Source organism: Nyctereutes procyonoides, unplaced genomic scaffold (assembly GCF_905146905.1).
Source record: "Nyctereutes procyonoides isolate TBG_1078 unplaced genomic scaffold, NYPRO_anot_genome, whole genome shotgun sequence".
Taxonomy (NCBI): domain Eukaryota; kingdom Metazoa; phylum Chordata; class Mammalia; order Carnivora; family Canidae; genus Nyctereutes; species Nyctereutes procyonoides.
The window spans coordinates 14,114,158-14,131,696 of NW_026575130.1; the positions used below are offsets into that span (position 1 = coordinate 14,114,158).

Below are 17,539 nucleotides of genomic sequence, written 5' to 3' on the forward strand. Positions count from 1 at the left end.
TCAAAATAATCACTCTAATAGCTTTAGTATGATAAATGTGTTTTGAAACATTAAAATTTGAGAGGTGGCACTCTCCTGCTATCAAAGCCAATTTAAAATAAGAAAACATTATCTAGAATGTGTTGAATAATGCATGTACTGTGAAGTATTGTACTTTTTTTTTCTCTTTTTGTCACTGCACAAGAAACAAAACTTTCTTACATACTTATTCTACTTTAGTGTTTTTCAAACTTTTTAAATCATGTAATACTATAAGAAATATATTGGGACATCAGGTGACTCAATCCATTAAGTGTCTGCCTTTGGCTCAGATCATGATCTCGGGGTCCTGGGATCAAGCACCAACTTGGGCTCCTCTCTCAGTGGGGAGTCTGTTTCTCCCTCTGCCTCCCCTGCTCATGCCCTCTCTCTGTCTCTTTCTTTCTAATGAATGAATAAAATATTTAAAAATATTTTTTAAATCACAACTCAGCATGCATACAAACCCCAAAACATACATGCATACAAATACACATCATAATATGTGCAATTCCTGCCAAGAATTCTTGAAATGTTGTATTAGCTATGGTACAAGGTAACCTGCTATAACTGAGAGTCCTCAATAAATTCTCTGGGCATTCCAGAGCTGGCAGGGTGACCATTACCCTCAGTGTGTGTCTTCCACCATGAGTTTCACCATTTCTTATCCAGAGGGGTGGGGAGAAAAAAGTTCACGTGTCGATTTCTTTCCAGAACAGGCTGCTATAAGCATTTATCACTTCTTCTCACCTTTCAGTGGCTAGAACTTAGATACATAGCTTCAGCTAGTTGTAAAGAAGGCTTAAAAAACTCTATATTTGTATAGCAATGTGATCAGCTGAAACTGAAGAGTTCTATTATAGAAGAGTATATTCAGATACTTGTGGGCAATTAGTAGTCTCTGCCATGCGTCTCATGCACATGATATTTTCTTTCCTGTTTCATTGTTCTAGAGGCTAACATTGTTGTGTTCTGTAGAATAAGGGAATAATCAGATTGTTTACTATATTATTTTTCCATGTGCACTGATAATATTGCGTTTTGCCTATAAAAGAAAACAAGTTTTCATGAGACTTTCTAAAAGATAAATCTTAAATAAAACATTTTGCCAACTCCTGAGGCAAAAATTAACCAAATACCTAATAAGATTAACTTCAACTTTTGAAGATACCTCACATTTTCAAGTTCCCTAATGTTTAACATTAGTCTCTGGACGCCTGAGTGGTTCAGTGGTTAAGCATCTGCCTTTGGCTCAGGAGCCTGCTTCTCCCTCTGCCTATGTCTCTGCCTCTCCCTCTCTCTCTCTCTCTCTCTCTCTCTCTCTCTCTGTGTGTGTGTGTGTGTGTCTCATGAATAAATAAATATTTTTAAAAAAACAGTCTCTAAAAGCAGTACATATTCTTATGGGTCTTTTTGTTTTTGTTTTTGTTTTTTTACATTCAGAACTTCACCATCTTTCGGTATTACTGAATTTTTTTATCTTATGTTTTCTTACTTTGAAATTACCAAAGATGAAAGAATGAGATGACTAGTAGCTTTAGTAGCTTTCATCTTTACTCAGGGGGAATTTAGTAAATGGGATCATGTCATAGTTAATTAATATCATAAGTCTATATTTGCCTTGTGTTTTGAATTATATTTTCCTGATATTTTTGTAACTCTGCCTTATGCAAATAGGTACATATGAATCATTATGCTTTCCCCCAAGCAAGGGCAGGGAGCATTTTCAGACAATCAAAACTCACTGCAGTATACTTTGAAAGAAGACTAGTGTAACTTAGCTGAGCAAAAGACTAAGCAATTTGTTTTTGCAATGACAAAATAATTTACCTTAAAAAAAATAATTTACCTTTTCTCCATGCACTTGTCTTATGTTTACAATGTTACCTTTAAACTTTTATAGGCTGCCATAGGATCTGTGGCTTTGGACACAGCAAGATCACATGGAGAGAGACAGTTAGAAGAATACGGAATGGATGTGTTGACAGTGGCATTTTTGTCCATCATCATCACAGCCCCAATTGGAAGTCTGCTCATTGGTTTGCTGGGCCCCAGGCTTCTCCAGAAAGCTGAACATCGAAATAATGGTGAAGAAGTTCATGAAGAGACTTCTATACGAGTTTAGAGGTGAAAAGAGAGAATGTTGAATATATAATGATCAGAAAGCTTCTAGCAGCTACTTTTACCAATTAGCAGAGGCTATGTAATCTAGATGCATATTGAGATATGTAATATTCACACTTTAAATGTAATAGAACCAAAAGTGTGGCTGTTTCTTTAAGGAGCGTTTTTAGCCATTATCCTTTCTATGTGGATGGTAATATTCTACATCTCCAACCTGATTTCTTGACCGTTTTTTTTTTTCCCCCAAATACATGTCTTCATCATATATCTTAATTTGTTTAGGGACATATACACTAAAATGTACTACCACAATTTAAAATCAACATGGAAAAGATCAAGTTCAGTGTCCTGTTCTACTAGCCAATAGCTTGTTCTAACTTACTGTTATTTTCATAGTTTCATGATTAATGGTCACCTGACTAGTCATGCCTTGAAATGTTTTTGGCTCCTCTTTTTTCTTTTTAAATACCATAACGCAACCCATCATCAGTTTCTACCCCTACTTCCTGTCCCAGTCAGTCTCTTCTCCATTTCTACCTTTCTTGCTACCTTTCTGTGAATTATCGTAACTGTCCCACCAAAATTTTCAAGTATGCGAAGTGTCTTCATTGGTTCCTCCTCTTGCACATATCTAGATATTAAAAGACCTTACCCTCTCTCTGAGGTGGCAACACAAGAGTCTCCCATTTTAGTAGTTCATCTGAGTTTGCCTTCCCTTAAGGAGTGCCCTGATTCAGCCCTTTCTTACTTGTTTCTTGTGAACCACATCTTTGGGCTCTTCCTCTTGTCTTTGTAAGAGATAGTTAATTTACAAATCTATGCTAGACTTATCAACATAATATTAATTAGGGTAAGGCAAGCTGCTATAATGAAGAAACAAAAAATACAGTACTCACAATAGAAATTTATTTCCCTCTCATGAAACTGACTGGTTGATGCTGATGGGATTACTTGACTCATGAGTCTGCTCAGAGATCCATGTCCTTCTATCTTGAGGCTCTGACATGCTGTAAGCCCTAGTTTAAGATGTAGGTTAAAGGTGAATCTCTCCCATATTTCCTTTCTAGACTTCAGGAAGTGGAGGGGGCAATCCAAGGTAAGCAATTCATTTTTGAGGAAGTGATATGGAATTTGGCCACATCTCTCCTCTTGCATTCTACTAGTGATGACAAGACCCAGCTCTGAGGAAGTCTCAAAGTATTGCCTCCTACTAACCATTTTTTAGGGAGATTCCTAGGAGGAAGGAAAGATCAGATTTGGGAGTTAGGAGTACCACTGTATTGAGTGTTACCATCACTTAGTAGCATAATCTTGCATGTTAAGAGGCTTTCTACAGATTGTACCTTAAACCCAAAGAGTGATTTCTGTGGCAAGACACTGTGGCATGCCTGTGAGAAGATAGTAAAGAAAGACTTATGGGATGCCTGGGTGGCTCAGTGGTTCAGTGTTTGCCTCCGGCTTAGGGTGTGATCCTGGAATCCCAGGATCGAGTCCCACATCAGGCTCCCCACAGGGAGCTGCCTGCTTCTCCCTCTGCCTATATCCCTGCCTCTCTCTCCCTCTGGTCTCTCATGAATAAATAAATAAAAATCTTAAAAAAAAAGAAAAGACTTCTCTACATAGATCACATTTTATCCCACTTATTCAACAGACCGTCTCTGCTTTTGTGCATCACATTTAAGTTCTTCTTGACACTAAGGTGACTCCTGCCCAGTTGCTAGAATAATCATGTTTGAATATAGTACACAGCTTTCCTCATGGTGTATGTATACCTGAAGCATTTATTACTCATATCTCATCTAAACTCTTTAATCTAGATTCCAAAGTTCAGTCTAATCTTGAAGTAAACATTAAATATATGTGTTAAATGAATCGATTCTAAATATTCTGATCCTACTAAGCTGATCTGCATGAAGCCTGTCCATTCCTCTCTTGACATTAGACTACCTTCCAGACCCTTTCTCCATGACTTTCACCTCTGTTCAAAACCAGCTTAATTTTTATTAAGCTAACATAATATGAAGCTATAGCAGCCTAATTTTTACATTAACTTGACTTTAGTTATGCTTTGGTACTGTGCTTTCTTCTAGTTTATGCTTTTTATTTTTTTCCCTTTTTTAAAAAATTTAAATTCAATTTGTCAACATATAGTATAACACTCAGTGCTCATTGCATCGAATGCCCTCCTTATAGTATATGCTCTTTATTTGGATTGGGTTAATTTATACCAAAAATCAGATGGATATTTCAAACTAAACTTAATTGGTTAGGTGCACATTGGTGGTAGCGACATAAACCTAATGCTCATCTGGTCCTCTCCTTTTATAGGCTTTAAAACCAGATTCATTCAACAAATACTTAGTGAAAGCTTAGGAATACCTAGGCTCATCCTCAGAACTGTTACTGTTTCTGTCTTTAAGGATATGACAGTCTGATAGAGGAGACAATTAAATAAGACATTTCAAAACAGTATAATTAAGTTCTATGATGCAGGAAATACGGGAGTGTTAGGGGGCTCATAACAGGAATACCCACCCAATCCAGGGGTGATGCAGTTTAGGTACAGTTTCTAGAGAAAGTAGGGTCTTGGCTAGGATGTGAGGGATGATGAAGACTGAGACAGAACCCATGCAACACAGAAGGGTGCTGCACTTAATGCTAGGTCCCACATTTTCTAGTAGTTTTTGTCAAAGAAACAGGCTTTGAATGCTTGTTAACTTATACAAAATACAGTTAATATAGGTAAATGAGAATGTTGTTATAAGTATTCAAGACCCCAAAGAAGAATGAGAAGTGGAAATTCACAGTGTAGAAGTGGTGGAAGAGGCCATTCAGCTGCTGCCAATAGCCTGTTTCATTGTGGAGAGTATGCAGCAAGTTCTGTTCTCCCTTTCCTCGGTAGGTGGCCACCATCTAAATCTCTGTAGCTGTCCCATATGGGCCTGTGCAGAGCTCACCATTGAAGTCTCTGGTTTATCACCACATTGTGAGCCACAGCTGTTGACTTGGTTGACGAACTCAGAGTTAACATGATACAGTGTTGACTCAAGCCAACCAAACTTCCCCAACTCAACCATAGATAGGAACAATTACTCCAACCTCTGAGTCTCTGAAAAAGGGATGTATGTACTCCATACATACTTCTGTCAAAGCACTTATAGCCCTTTTTCAATTTGTTTATATGCTTGTTTCCTATGAAGTCAGCTCCTTAGGGGTGAGAGCCTTGTCTTGGTAATCTTTGTCCTCGGTACTTTGCACGGGGCATGAAACACAATAGGCATTTAATAAACATTTATTGACTGAATCACTGAGGGGATCCTCTTCCAGTACAGAAAACTACTTGCCGGGCAGACCCGGTGGCGCAGCGGTTTAGCGCCTCTTGCAGCCCAGGGTGTGATCCCGGAGACCCGGGATAAAGTTCTGCGTCAGGCTCCCTGCATGGAGCCTGCTTCTCCCTCTGCCTGTGTCTCTGCCTCTCTCTCTCTCTCTCTCTGTGTGTGTCTCTATGAAAAAATAAAATCTTTAAAAAAAAAAAAAAGAAAGAAAACTACTTGCCATATAACAGTTCAGATCTTTGTCTACTTGCTCTGTCTTAGTCTGCTTGGGCAGCTCTAACAAAGTACCATAAACTAAGTGACTTAAACACAGACATTTTTTTCTCATAGTTCTGAAGGATGGAAGGCCAACATGAGGGTACTAGCATAATCAGGTTCTGATAAGGGCTCTCTTCCTAGTTTTCTTTGGCCTCCTTGTTATGTCCTCACATAGTAGGGAAAGAGATGAGAATGGGGTCCAGGGTGGTGGTGCAGTGTATGTAAATTCTCTGGTATCTTTTCTTACAAAGACACTAATCCCATCATGAGGGCCTCACCCTCATGACCTCATCTAAACCTAATTACCTCCAAAGGCCCCATCTCCACATAAGATCACATTGGGGATTAGGGCTTCAACATATGAATTTGGGGGAAAACAGTTCACAGCAAGAATGTCACACTACTAAGGACACTGCTAAAAAAAATCACTATAAGCACTTGTTCTACAGTGTCCTTTTTTTCCTATGGTCAGTGCCATCCATCTCTCCCTGTGAGGATTTTATTTTATTTTATCTTATTTTATTTTATTTTGGCAAGCTGATGAGATTTCAGCTCTAAGTTATTTTCACATTCCAATATTTTTTTCTCTGGTATTTACTCCAAATAACCTTGTTTGGACTCGGGTGTCCTTAAAGTTTCCTCAGCCACACATTTGCAAATGATCTCATCCTTTCCATTCTTTAAAAATAGTATTATTTTTTCCTGATTGCAAAAATAAGACATTTTCATTGCAGAAAATTTAGAACACAAAAAAGTACAAGGAACAAAACTGAAACTTCTCTTAATGTAACAACCATTTTATTTTGGTTCTTTTATATTTTGCTCTTGCAGTTTTAGGGGATGTCTTATTTTCAGAAAGATACATCATCCACTGAATTAGGTGAAAGGCAACATAAATACTTTGTATTTGACTTCTGTGAAGATACACATATTGAAGTACTTTTGTTGTATATAAAGAATACCGAGCCTTCCAAATAATCATTTCATTCACCTGGTAATAAAACAGACAAATCCTTGCCTTCATGGAGCTTATGTTTTAAAATCCATTTAGTCACTCACTCAAAATGCACTTATAATATGCTTACTGTGTGCCAGCCATTATGCTCAATGCTGAGGAATACAGTGATAACCAAGATGTTTGAGGGCTCTGTTTAATGGAATTTGAATTCTAGTGGGAAACTGAGACTGTGAAGAATACAGATATGAATGAAATATGATACTTGCCTTCAAGAGTCTTAAATGGAAACAAGGTATGTACAAACAGCTGTAATCCAAATGAATGATTCAAAAGTGTTCTAAGTGAGCAAAATTTCCTGAAGGAGGCAAAACTTGAATTGGACCTTCAATTTGAATTGATGGATTAATATTAGAGAGTAAGGTGAAAAAGGAAGCAACTAGATCGAGGGCGGGCATATTAGAAAAGTTTGAAATAGAAAAGCCTGGAATATAGTAAATAATTGGCACTTAAGGATGATAAAGAGAATTAGTGACAGGACTGGAAAAGAAAATTGGCAGTTAAATTGTACCAAGTAGATCATTGACCACATTTCTATTTTTATTACTAGCATTAGCAATTTATTGCTTCCGAAAGTACAGAATCATTTATATAGAGGATTTTTTAAGCTATTTCATCATGTCAAACTTAGTGAAAAATGCTGTCATTAGTAAGGTTCTCATTCATCAAAAGTGTTTTGCTTTCAGTTAAATGGTTGCAAATAGAATCAACTTAATAATTTTTAAGTTACTATTGAGTTTTTATAAGAAACGACATTGATGTTTTTTAAACCCTTATTAAATTTTCACCACTGTTATCTTTAAATAAAGGACATTTTTGAAATGTTTCAGAATGTTCTATTTCTGTATGAATAATTTAATGTGGTTCTTTGTAACAGGTGAGAATTGTTTTGCACTATTTTAGGAGCAAGTAATACAGGTTTTAGTTGATGAACCCAAATTAAATCTGCCTTGAGCCTTCTGTTCTGATGAGAATTCCCAAACACCACTTGTTGATGTGCCCTAAAGCACTAAACTATCCAGTAGTTTCTTGCATCTGGAGCACAGAGCAGTGTGCTGGAGGCCATCAGACTCCTCTCAAAAGCCTTCCTTCCCAGTTCTACCATTTGTACTGACACCAGTACCCTGCTTTTCCCTTCTCTACCATGAGAACAAAGCATTTCCCTAACTCTATAATCACAAAAAATCTTGTCTACTCTCCTAAAACAAGGAAGAAAATGACTTCCAATCCTTGTTGAGATGCCTATACCATGCTGAAGATGAAGGAGAATTTTTGTATTTGATCACCCAAGAAAGAGTTGTAACTTAAGTCAGATTTTAAAGGACAAATAAGAAAAGGTGAAAGAGAACGCTTAAAAAAAAAAGATTTTATTTATCTATTCATGAGAGACACAGAGAAGAGAGAGAAACCGAGACATAGGCAGAAGGAGAAGCAGACTCCCGGTAGGGAGCCTGATGCAGGACTCAACCCCAGGATCACACCCTGAGCCAAAGGCAGAGAACACTTTTGATAGAATAACTTTAGGGGCTCCTGGGAGGCTCAATCCATTATATGACCTGCTCTTGATTTCAGTTGAGGTCATGATCTCAAGGTCATGGGAATCAAGCTCCTCCTAGGGCTCCTGCTGGGCCTGGAGCCTGCTTTGGGACTCTCTCTCCCTCTCCCTCTGGCACACTTCCATTCCCTCTCACATGTGCTCTCCCCTCCCCCCCAAAAAAAGGAAGAAGAAGAAGTACTTTAAAAAAAAGGTAGGCAAAAAAGGGATAGAGTGTGGGGAGTTGAAGTTTGTAGTATCAGGAGCAAAGTTAGAAAAAAGCAGTTTGTTTTTATAAACAGTTTGGACTCTCTCCAATAACTGGTTTTCCTCTTTTAGGACACTTGGAGATTCCATTAGAGGAGGCTTAGGACTAAGAACCCATAGCTTCTAGGAGCCCCCACCCTCAACTGGAGTAGCTCTGCTTTCATTTAATATGAAGGTCTCTCCACATAAGATTTTATGTGGAGGAAAAAAAAGGGGGGGGTATAAGTATAATCCGTTTTATACTAACAGGACAGTGAGTATTTGCTTTGTACAAGCCCTGTTCCAGACACTTGTATCAATTAATTTTTCTCACACCACCACCAACCACATCCTTTGCAAAAGAGAAAACTGAAGCCCAGAGAGCCTATTATGTATTTGTCTGTCGTTCCATATCTATAAAGTGGCAGTGCTGAAATTTGAGCCCAGACAGTCTTAATTAACCCCAGGGACTATTCTCTTTTACAATTGCACTATATTTAAGCTGACTTAAGGGGAAACATGATGCGAGTTGTGACGAGTCACTTCTGGCACGTGCAGCCCCTGGCGGTGCTTTTTGGCTGAAGGGCCCTGTGATGTCAACTCTGTCCCTGGACTTTGACAACCCAACAGGTCAATGTTGACAAAAGACGTGAAAAGGAAAAAGTCGAACAGACGGAAAGCACACCAGTCGGTCCCGGTCCCGGGGAACCCCCAATCCCTCCCCTCCGCAGGCCAGAGCGCCCCCCAGGGCACTTACAGGCGCCGGCGCCACTAGCCCCGCCCCCGCCGCCAGGCCCCGCCCCCGCTGTCGGCCCCGCCCACGCTGTCGGGCCCCGCTCCCGCCGCCAGGCCCCGCCCACGCCGTCAGCCCCGCCCAGGCCCCGCCCACGCCGCCAGGCCCCGCCCGCGCTGTCAGCCCCGCCCAGGCCCCGCCCCGCCGCCCTGACCGGAGCCTGGTCCCCGCCGCTGTCCTCCACGCGGCGCGGCGCGTGGTCCACGCGGCGGTTGCTGGGCGGCGGGGCCACTCCCGGGGGAGCGAGGGATGCTGAAGGAATTGTAGGTACGGTCCATTTTTCTCAACTTTCTCCCTTTCCAGGCCCTTGGGCACTCCTGGCCCCTCGCCTCGCGCAGTCCTTGCCTTCCTGTAGGCTCAAGGAACCCCTTTCCTCCTGCTTCGGGAGCGTACGGGGGCTCCTTTGCCAGCGGCTGGGGAAACAGCCACACACCTTCTTCCCTCCTCCCCCTGACTCGTTTCTTTGCTTCCTCACCCCACATCTCTTCTTTATTTTTCCTTTATTTTCCTTCCTCCTCTGTTTTTCTCACTTTACAGGTAACTCGCAAGTAAGAAAAAAGAGGTCCGTCGCTCAAGACTGACCGCAAAATTAGTTTTATTAAAAGCACACCGTTGTACAAATCGTGAATATCTGCACATGAACCTTCACGTGCTCCTGGGGCTGGAGGTGTGTTCCAGGACTAGTTGCTTATCCCGGGAAGGCTTTCCTCCCAACCTACCCACCTCTCAGATCCTTCGTCCCCGGACGATTTCTGTTAGCTTTATCACAAAGCGAAAGCCTTTTCGATCAGTGCTTTTGAAGGATTAAGGATGGTTATTGCACAGGTACCATGTGTCCAGTACATCATTCAGGAGTCATAAGAGCTCTGCAGGCCCATATCAGGTCTCTGACACCCCTCTCTGTGTGCCTTAGGGCCTATGAAAAATTAGATGGTATGATAGAAAAGAGCAATTGACCTGAGTACTCCCTAATTTTCCTTAAGGGTAAATAGAGTGATTACTTGTGCAACAACACTGTGAAAAATTAACACTTGTTTCTATCACAGCTAAAGAATTCATGACCCCAAATGGTTTAGTCACTATGTGCCTGTGAAAAGGGCATTCATATTTATTGCCTTCTGTGAGCAACAGAATTTATATAGCGGTTTTTATCAGTTGGCTGTCTCTTGCCATGAGCTCCTGCCCATTACCAGACAAAAGGAAAGAGGCAAGCGCACTAACAGTACTATATAAATGACATGTATATGCTTCATCTCATTTTGAACATTATTTTCATACTCATCCTGTTTATACACTTATGTGAGTTGGAGTTGGTTAACAAAGCTCCATTTTACTGAGGAGAGAACTAGACATAAATTAAACGGTACCTGGAACTGTATATAATATGTATATTAGTATATACATTCAGTAAAGATTTGTTGAAGGGATGAATGGATGAGATCCTCAAGGAGCCATGCCTTCTTCGCCTTTGTATTGCCTGGATGCAGAGCTAAGTTTAGTACTAGTAAATTTGCAAATGTGAGAGAGGTCGAGTGACTCAGGAACAGACATGCAATAATGATCTTTAAGGAATCTACTGTCTTGCCTTTATTCTGAATACAATGGTAAGAAACAATGGCAAGATTCCTGTTCTCATGGAACTTAAAATTTAGTGAAAGAAGAAGATATGAACAGGGAAATTTTGAATAATGTTAAGTGTAGTGAAGAAGTAAGCAATATGACATAAGAGAGATACTGGGGAAGAAGTTGCTTTAGATTGATTGGTTAAGGAAGGGCTCTTTGAAGAGCTAACATTTGTGCTGAGACCTCAGTGATTTTAAAAAGCCAACCATAGAAATACTTAGGATCAGAGTATTGTAGTTAAAGGAAACTCCAATTGCAAAACTCCTACAGTAGGAAAGAACTTGGCTTTTTCAAGAAACACCATAAAGACTGCTATAGCTGGAATATGGATAAAGTGGTATAATATGACCTTGAAGAGATAGGTAGGGGCCAAATCATATAGGGCTTTGAACAAGTCATGGAGGAATTCATTTAAAATGTGATGGTAAACCAGCAGGGAGTTCTTCTGGAAAAGAGTAATATAATCTGATTGATTTACCCTGAAAAAAAAGATGTGTTCGGCCTATTGTATGGTTAATGGATCATAGGGATTGGGGAACAAGATTAGTAGCAGAAGACAACTGTGATCCAGGAAGGAATGACAATTGTTCAGGCTAAAGTGGTATAAAACTGGATAGATATGAGATTTTTTGGAGGCAGAACCTACAAACTTGATGATGTTACGAATATAGGGGTGAGAAAAAAGAAAAGCCCCTAGGTTTTTCTCTGGAATTTGAGTGAATGATTGTGCTATTTACCAAATGAAAAAGACTAAAAAAGAAAATGTGCATGCATATGTATTGGAGGGGGGGCTAAGTTCTGTGTAAGGAACCAAATATACAAAGTTGAGAATCATCAGCATGTAGAAAAAACTACTTGGAGAAAATGTATTTATAGAGTGCATTCCAATGATTAGAGAGAAAGCAGAGGAAAAGAAGCAAGCAAAGGAGTTGGAAAAGGAGTAGCCAGTGAGGTAGGAAGAAAACCGAAAGAGTGTGGTGACTTAAAAGCCAAGACAACAAAGCACAGCCAGTACTACTGAAACATGCTGAAAAGTCAAATAAAATAAAGAGATCTGACCATTGGATTTTGGCAACATGTAGTAGTTATGTGCCTTGACAAGCACAATGAGGAGAAAATGTAAGAAGAAATAGACATAGCACTATAGATATCTCAAAATATTTCATGAAGAAGAGCTGAAAAATGTTGGTAATAGAGGAATATGTGGGGTCAAAGTAGAATTCTCAAAGATGGAAATACTGAAGTGTATGTCTAGGTTAATGAAAATTATCCAGTAGAGAAGAGAAAAAGGTATAGTATGAGAGAATGTGTATATTTTAGGAGTCAAGTCTTTTAGAAAACAAAAGGGAATGGAATCCAGGTAATAGGTAGAAGTGTTGGCTCAAGAACATGAACATAAAATTTATAGTAATGAAAGACAGTGGTATAGATGCAGATAGATGAATAGATTCAGTGATTTCAGGAGAGAGTTTCTGCCTGAGACTGATTCTCTTTTTCTCAATAAACTAGAAGGTCTGAGGCAAGATCAGTAAGGAGAGAGAAGAAGAATGTTTGGGTAGGAGGCTTAAGGAGTGAAAAGAAGACATAAAACAGTCATTTTAGAGGGCAGAAGGCTGTCATACTTGTCTTAATCTGTTTAGGCTGCTATAGCAAAACAGAGGATAGGAGGAGAGAGGAAAAAATAAAACCAGATGAAATCAGAGAGAGAGATAAACCATAAGAGACCCTTAACCATAGGAAACAAACTGAAGATTGCTGGAGGGGGGGAGGATGGGGGGATTGGGTAACTGGATGATGGACATGAAGGAGGGCATGTGATGCCGTGAGCACTGGGTGTTCTATAAAACTGATGAATCACGACCTCTACCTCTGAAACCAGTAATACATTATATGTTAATAATTGAATTTTAAAAATTTATATACAATAAAATGAAAGTAATTTTTATTTTTTAAAAAATTTTATTTATTTATTTTTTTAAAATATTTTATTTATTAGAGACAGAGAGAGAGAGAAGCAAAGACACAGGCAGAGGGAGAAGCAGGCTCCATGCAGGGAGCCCGATGTGGGACTCGATCCTGGGTCTCCAGGATCATGCCCTGGGCTGAAGGCTGCGCCAAACCGCTAAGCCACCAGGGCTGCCTGAAAATATTTTTTTAAAATATGCTGCTATAATAGCTTATAAACAATTTTATTTCTCATAGTTCTAGAGGCTATGAAGTCCAAGGTCAAGAGAAAATAAAGCATAGCACAAAATGTAAAAGGCTACCTCAATGCTGTCTATTATTATCATTATATATTATTTTTATTATTAGAATAAATACAGATCAGGTCTCCCTATTATGATCATCTGACACCTCCAGCAACAGGATTTTCAAATTTCGTCCTTTATCTCCACTTTACCATTTAAGAGATAGGGTTTTGCAATTTAATAAACACATATTGATGGAAGTGGTTTAAAAAAAACACAAGGAAAACAAACCAAAAAATTTGACAAGCAAATATTAAAGGGATAAGAGATGGCAGATTCAGTGACTGGTGAGAGCCCTATTCCTGGCTCCCAGATAGCCAAAAGGGATTAGGGAGCTCTCAGGAACTCATATTAAGGTCACTAACCCCATTCATGAGGGCTTTGGCCTCCTGACCTAATCGTAAACCAGAGACCCCCACCTCCTAAAACAATCACATTAGGGGTTAGGATTTCAACATACTCATTTTGAGGGGACACAAATATTCAGTCTATAGCAATATTAGAGAAGTATAGTAGCATAGCTGGGCAGGATCAAGTGCCTGTTTGAGATTTGTGGCCTTGTGAGTGGGTAGTTGAGATAAGGTGGCAGAAAAGATCATTGGAGCCAATGAGCCATAAGACCAGACTGTTGGGAGGGTTGGCTACCTGTTTACTAGTTATTACTGGTAAATTTGTGGCTGAGTGAGTTCTTAAACCCAGATAGCCTGGCTTTCCAGCTCAACAGGTTACCATTTTACTAAGAAAGGAGTCACAGCAGTACTCTTTTGTGCCACCTACCTACCCTTCCAGTTGACATTAAAAAAAAATGTGGCTTGATTTTTTTTTTTATCCATATTTCCAATTCTAGATTTTCATAGACTGCTGCTTTTGTCTCTCTTATCCCTTTAATATTTGCTTGTTAAATTTTTTGGTTTGTTTTCCTTGTGGGTTTTTTTTTAACCACTTCCATCAATATGTGTTTATTAAATTGCAAAACCCTATCTCTTAAATGGTAAAATGGAGATAAAGGATGAAATTTGAAAATCCTGTTGCTGGTAGAGGTGGGATGATCATAATAGGGAGACCTGATCTGTATTTATTCTAATAATAATAAAATAATAATAATAATAATAATAATAATAGACAGCATTGGGGTAGCCTCTTACATTTTGTGCTATGCTCTATTTTCTCTCTCTTATTTAATTTTATACCTACCTTTTTCAGATGAGGAAACTGAGGCTCGGAGAGGTTAAGGGTCTTGACCAAGGAAGGACACATACCTAGTAAATGGCAGAATTATTAACCACAGTGTTCTGACAATAGGTCCCATATTTTTTACTGTAGTAGTTTGCCTCTTTGCTTTTTACACTCTATTATATCCAAAGTGATATCAAAAAAAAAAAAACTGCTAGATAGAAAGTAATGGCTGGCTAGAGGCTTTTACAATTCAAAAACTTTTTTTTATATGTTTAAAACTCAACAGTTAATGAGATTAGATAATTACCAACCATCTACTATGTTAGGTAATTCAAAGAACTCAGAAATGATTATGAAATCAGCACTGATTTAATCTAGTAGGGAAATGGATGGAAATGCAAGTCACTAATAGCATTTCTTGGGCCCTCTCCCACATACTGTATGTGCTTCCACAGTACCCTGTATCAAGTAAACCTATATATAAAGGAGAATGAATACAGTACTAGTTATATAGTGGGCTATTGCTGAATATTTGTCAAATAATAGAACGATGTTAGTTAAAAGCGATTGTAATAGCAGGATGAATGCTGTGATAAGGGATGGACGCTATTAAAAGATGCATCCTGTAGAGAACTTCTAAAGGAAGAGCCTCAAACTGTTATAGAGTTAGTTGTGCAAAAAACAGGGGTTTAGGGATTGGAAGACAGCCCACAGAATGTATAAAGTCTCAGAGATATGAGGCTTGGCAAGTTTAAATAACTAAAATATAGTTTAGTTGAAGTTTAAAAAGCCAAGTTAAAAATTAGATAAGCAAAAAAAAAAATTAGATAAGCAGGGAAGGGGTTAGCCCTTATTAAAGTGAGTTCCATAAACTGGGATTAAGGAGTTTGATCATTTTTCTTCTGTGAGAAGCCACTGACGAATATTAGGCAGGAAGTTGCCGTAATCATGCTACATTTTAGATTCTGCTGCATTGTGGAGATTACAAGGGGAGGACCAAGACTGGAGGTAGGGAGAACAGTTGGAAGGCCATTAGAGAGCTTATGGGGAAAGGTGCTTATGGCCTGGACTGGAGCAGTGGCAATTTATAATGAGAGAAGGGAACAAAATTTTCAATTATTTAGTAGCTTGTATTAACATGATTTAGTAACTCACTGGCTATCAGCAGGAAAGAAGAAGGAATGACTTCTTAGTTTCTAATTTTAGCAACTGGGTATATAGTGGCTTCATTCTCTGAGATAGGAAATTCTCTGAAGAAGGAATAGATTTAGTGGGGGAAGGTCTTGATTCCAGTTGTGCATATATTGAGTTTAAGATGCTTGTAAAGAGAATGAAGTAGAGATATCCAATAAGTACTTAAATACACTACTTAAAAATCTCAACAGAGCTTCCTAGGCCAGACTCATCAGCATATTGGTCATAATTGAAGCCATGAGAATATAATAAATTTCTTAAGAAATATATGTAGAGTAAGAAGGAAGAGGGCATAAGGAAGAATGCCGAGGAACCCCAACATTCGAAGGATGGATAGAGGAAAAGAAGACCAAGAAAAGACAACCAGAGAGATAGAATGAAGGTACGCCAAGTGATAAAGTGATGTGAGAATTCAAAAAGGGAAGAGGACTTCTACTTTTGTGCTGTGACTTGCAGGAAGTTCTATTGGAATGTCCCTTAAGCAATAGATTTCATTTACAAAGAAAAGATGCAGTGGTAAAGTATTACAAGCAATGAAAATAAAAATGCATGGGAGAGCAATTAACAGTTTAACATAACTGAAATATAGAGTCAAGAGAACTAGAGAGAAAGCCATGATAAGTTTGATGCCATATTGTGGAAAACCGTGGATTCTGGGTAAGTTGTTGGTAACTTTATTATTTGGTGAGAAAAACCATTGTGATTGGGGCTAAGGGAAATACAGGGATATAAAACATGCTCTGAACCCTGGAATTATATTGTGGAAACAAGTTCTAGGTTCCTGAAAAGAATAAAAATTCGAGATCCCTATAGGAATTTTTAATAGTGGCAAAGTCAACTTGAATTGGAACGCTAGTTTAGCCCAGATTTGTATTGTCCCTATTAAATAATAATAATGCCAGCTAGTCATGATCTTAAAACAAAAGCAAAACAAAACAAAAATTCCTGTTCTAATTTGAATTCTCTGTATAAAGAATATTCTCTTTGTGAATGTAGCTCTCAAATTCATTTGTTTGGAAAGGCTTATACTGTAGTTTTTACTTGATGATCTTTGATGTACACTCAAAAAGACTTCTTTGTATGAAAGACAACAGTAGTTCCAAAGATCCTAAAGCAATACATATAAATAGATATTGATGAAAAAAATAGATATTGATGCATATGCTTTCTAATATTCATTCAATAAATATATGTTAAATGGCCATTATGTGTCAGTAATGCCTGGTGGCTCAGGGCATGAACTACATATTGAAACACACCTGAATTCAAATATCAGTTCTGCTTGCATTGGAAGAAAAAGAATTGCAATCTCGCTTAGAATAATTTATACTTAACTCTAAGTATTATGATATTTTGAAAGAAATTTCAGTTATTATGTATCCCAATTATTATTGCTGCTGTCAAACTTAATTGATATTTTAAAAATCTTTAAAGAAGAAAAATAAGGGATGATTTTAAAGTATTTAGCTGAACTACAGAGTGAATCATCCGTATTTAGAGAACTAATTGGCCAGAAATTTTGCTGAATGATGGGTGATACAGTCACTAGATGTCACCATTGCACAACATTGCTTCAAAATGATAAACGCAAAAGTACAGTATATAGTACAAGAACACATATACCAAGGAAGTTGTTTCTATTATGTGATATACATATATATACACATATATATACATGATATTTATATAATACGTGTAGGTAGTTCCCAAGCAACATGTGTTGGTATTCTCTTATGCTGTTTCTTGGTAGTTCCATAAGTGAATAGAAAGAACCATAGATTAAAACTGATAAGAACCTTAGTTCATCTAACCACCCCCCTCTCTACCTCATTTTATAAGTTTGGAATTGAGGTACAGGGAGGTGAAGTAAGAAATTTACTCAATACTCTATAGCAGATTAAAAGCAGAAAGCTTAGATTTCCCAACTCTTTGTGATACCACACTGTGTCTGTTATTAATATTCACAGTGAAATA

General features: G+C 38.4%; 2 protein-coding genes across 3 annotated transcripts in view; both read left to right on the plus strand.

The window, feature by feature from the left end:
- Positions 1-7,576, plus strand: part of SLC9B2 (solute carrier family 9 member B2) — a 64,152-nt gene extending 56,576 nt beyond the window's left edge. For both annotated transcript variants that reach the window (XM_055342337.1, XM_055342338.1), the window contains one exon: positions 1,922-7,576. In XM_055342337.1, coding sequence (XP_055198312.1) covers positions 1,922-2,143 — 222 coding nt within the window. In that variant the 3' untranslated portion in view covers positions 2,144-7,576. The remainder of the gene's footprint in view (positions 1-1,921) is intronic.
- Positions 7,577-9,488: 1,912 nt separating this feature from the next.
- The window catches only part of SLC9B1 (solute carrier family 9 member B1), a 60,459-nt gene continuing 52,408 nt past the window's right edge, over positions 9,489-17,539 (plus strand). Inside the window, exon 1 of the mRNA XM_055342350.1 lies at positions 9,489-9,590. The gene's annotated coding sequence lies outside the window, so the exon portion shown is untranslated. The remainder of the gene's footprint in view (positions 9,591-17,539) is intronic.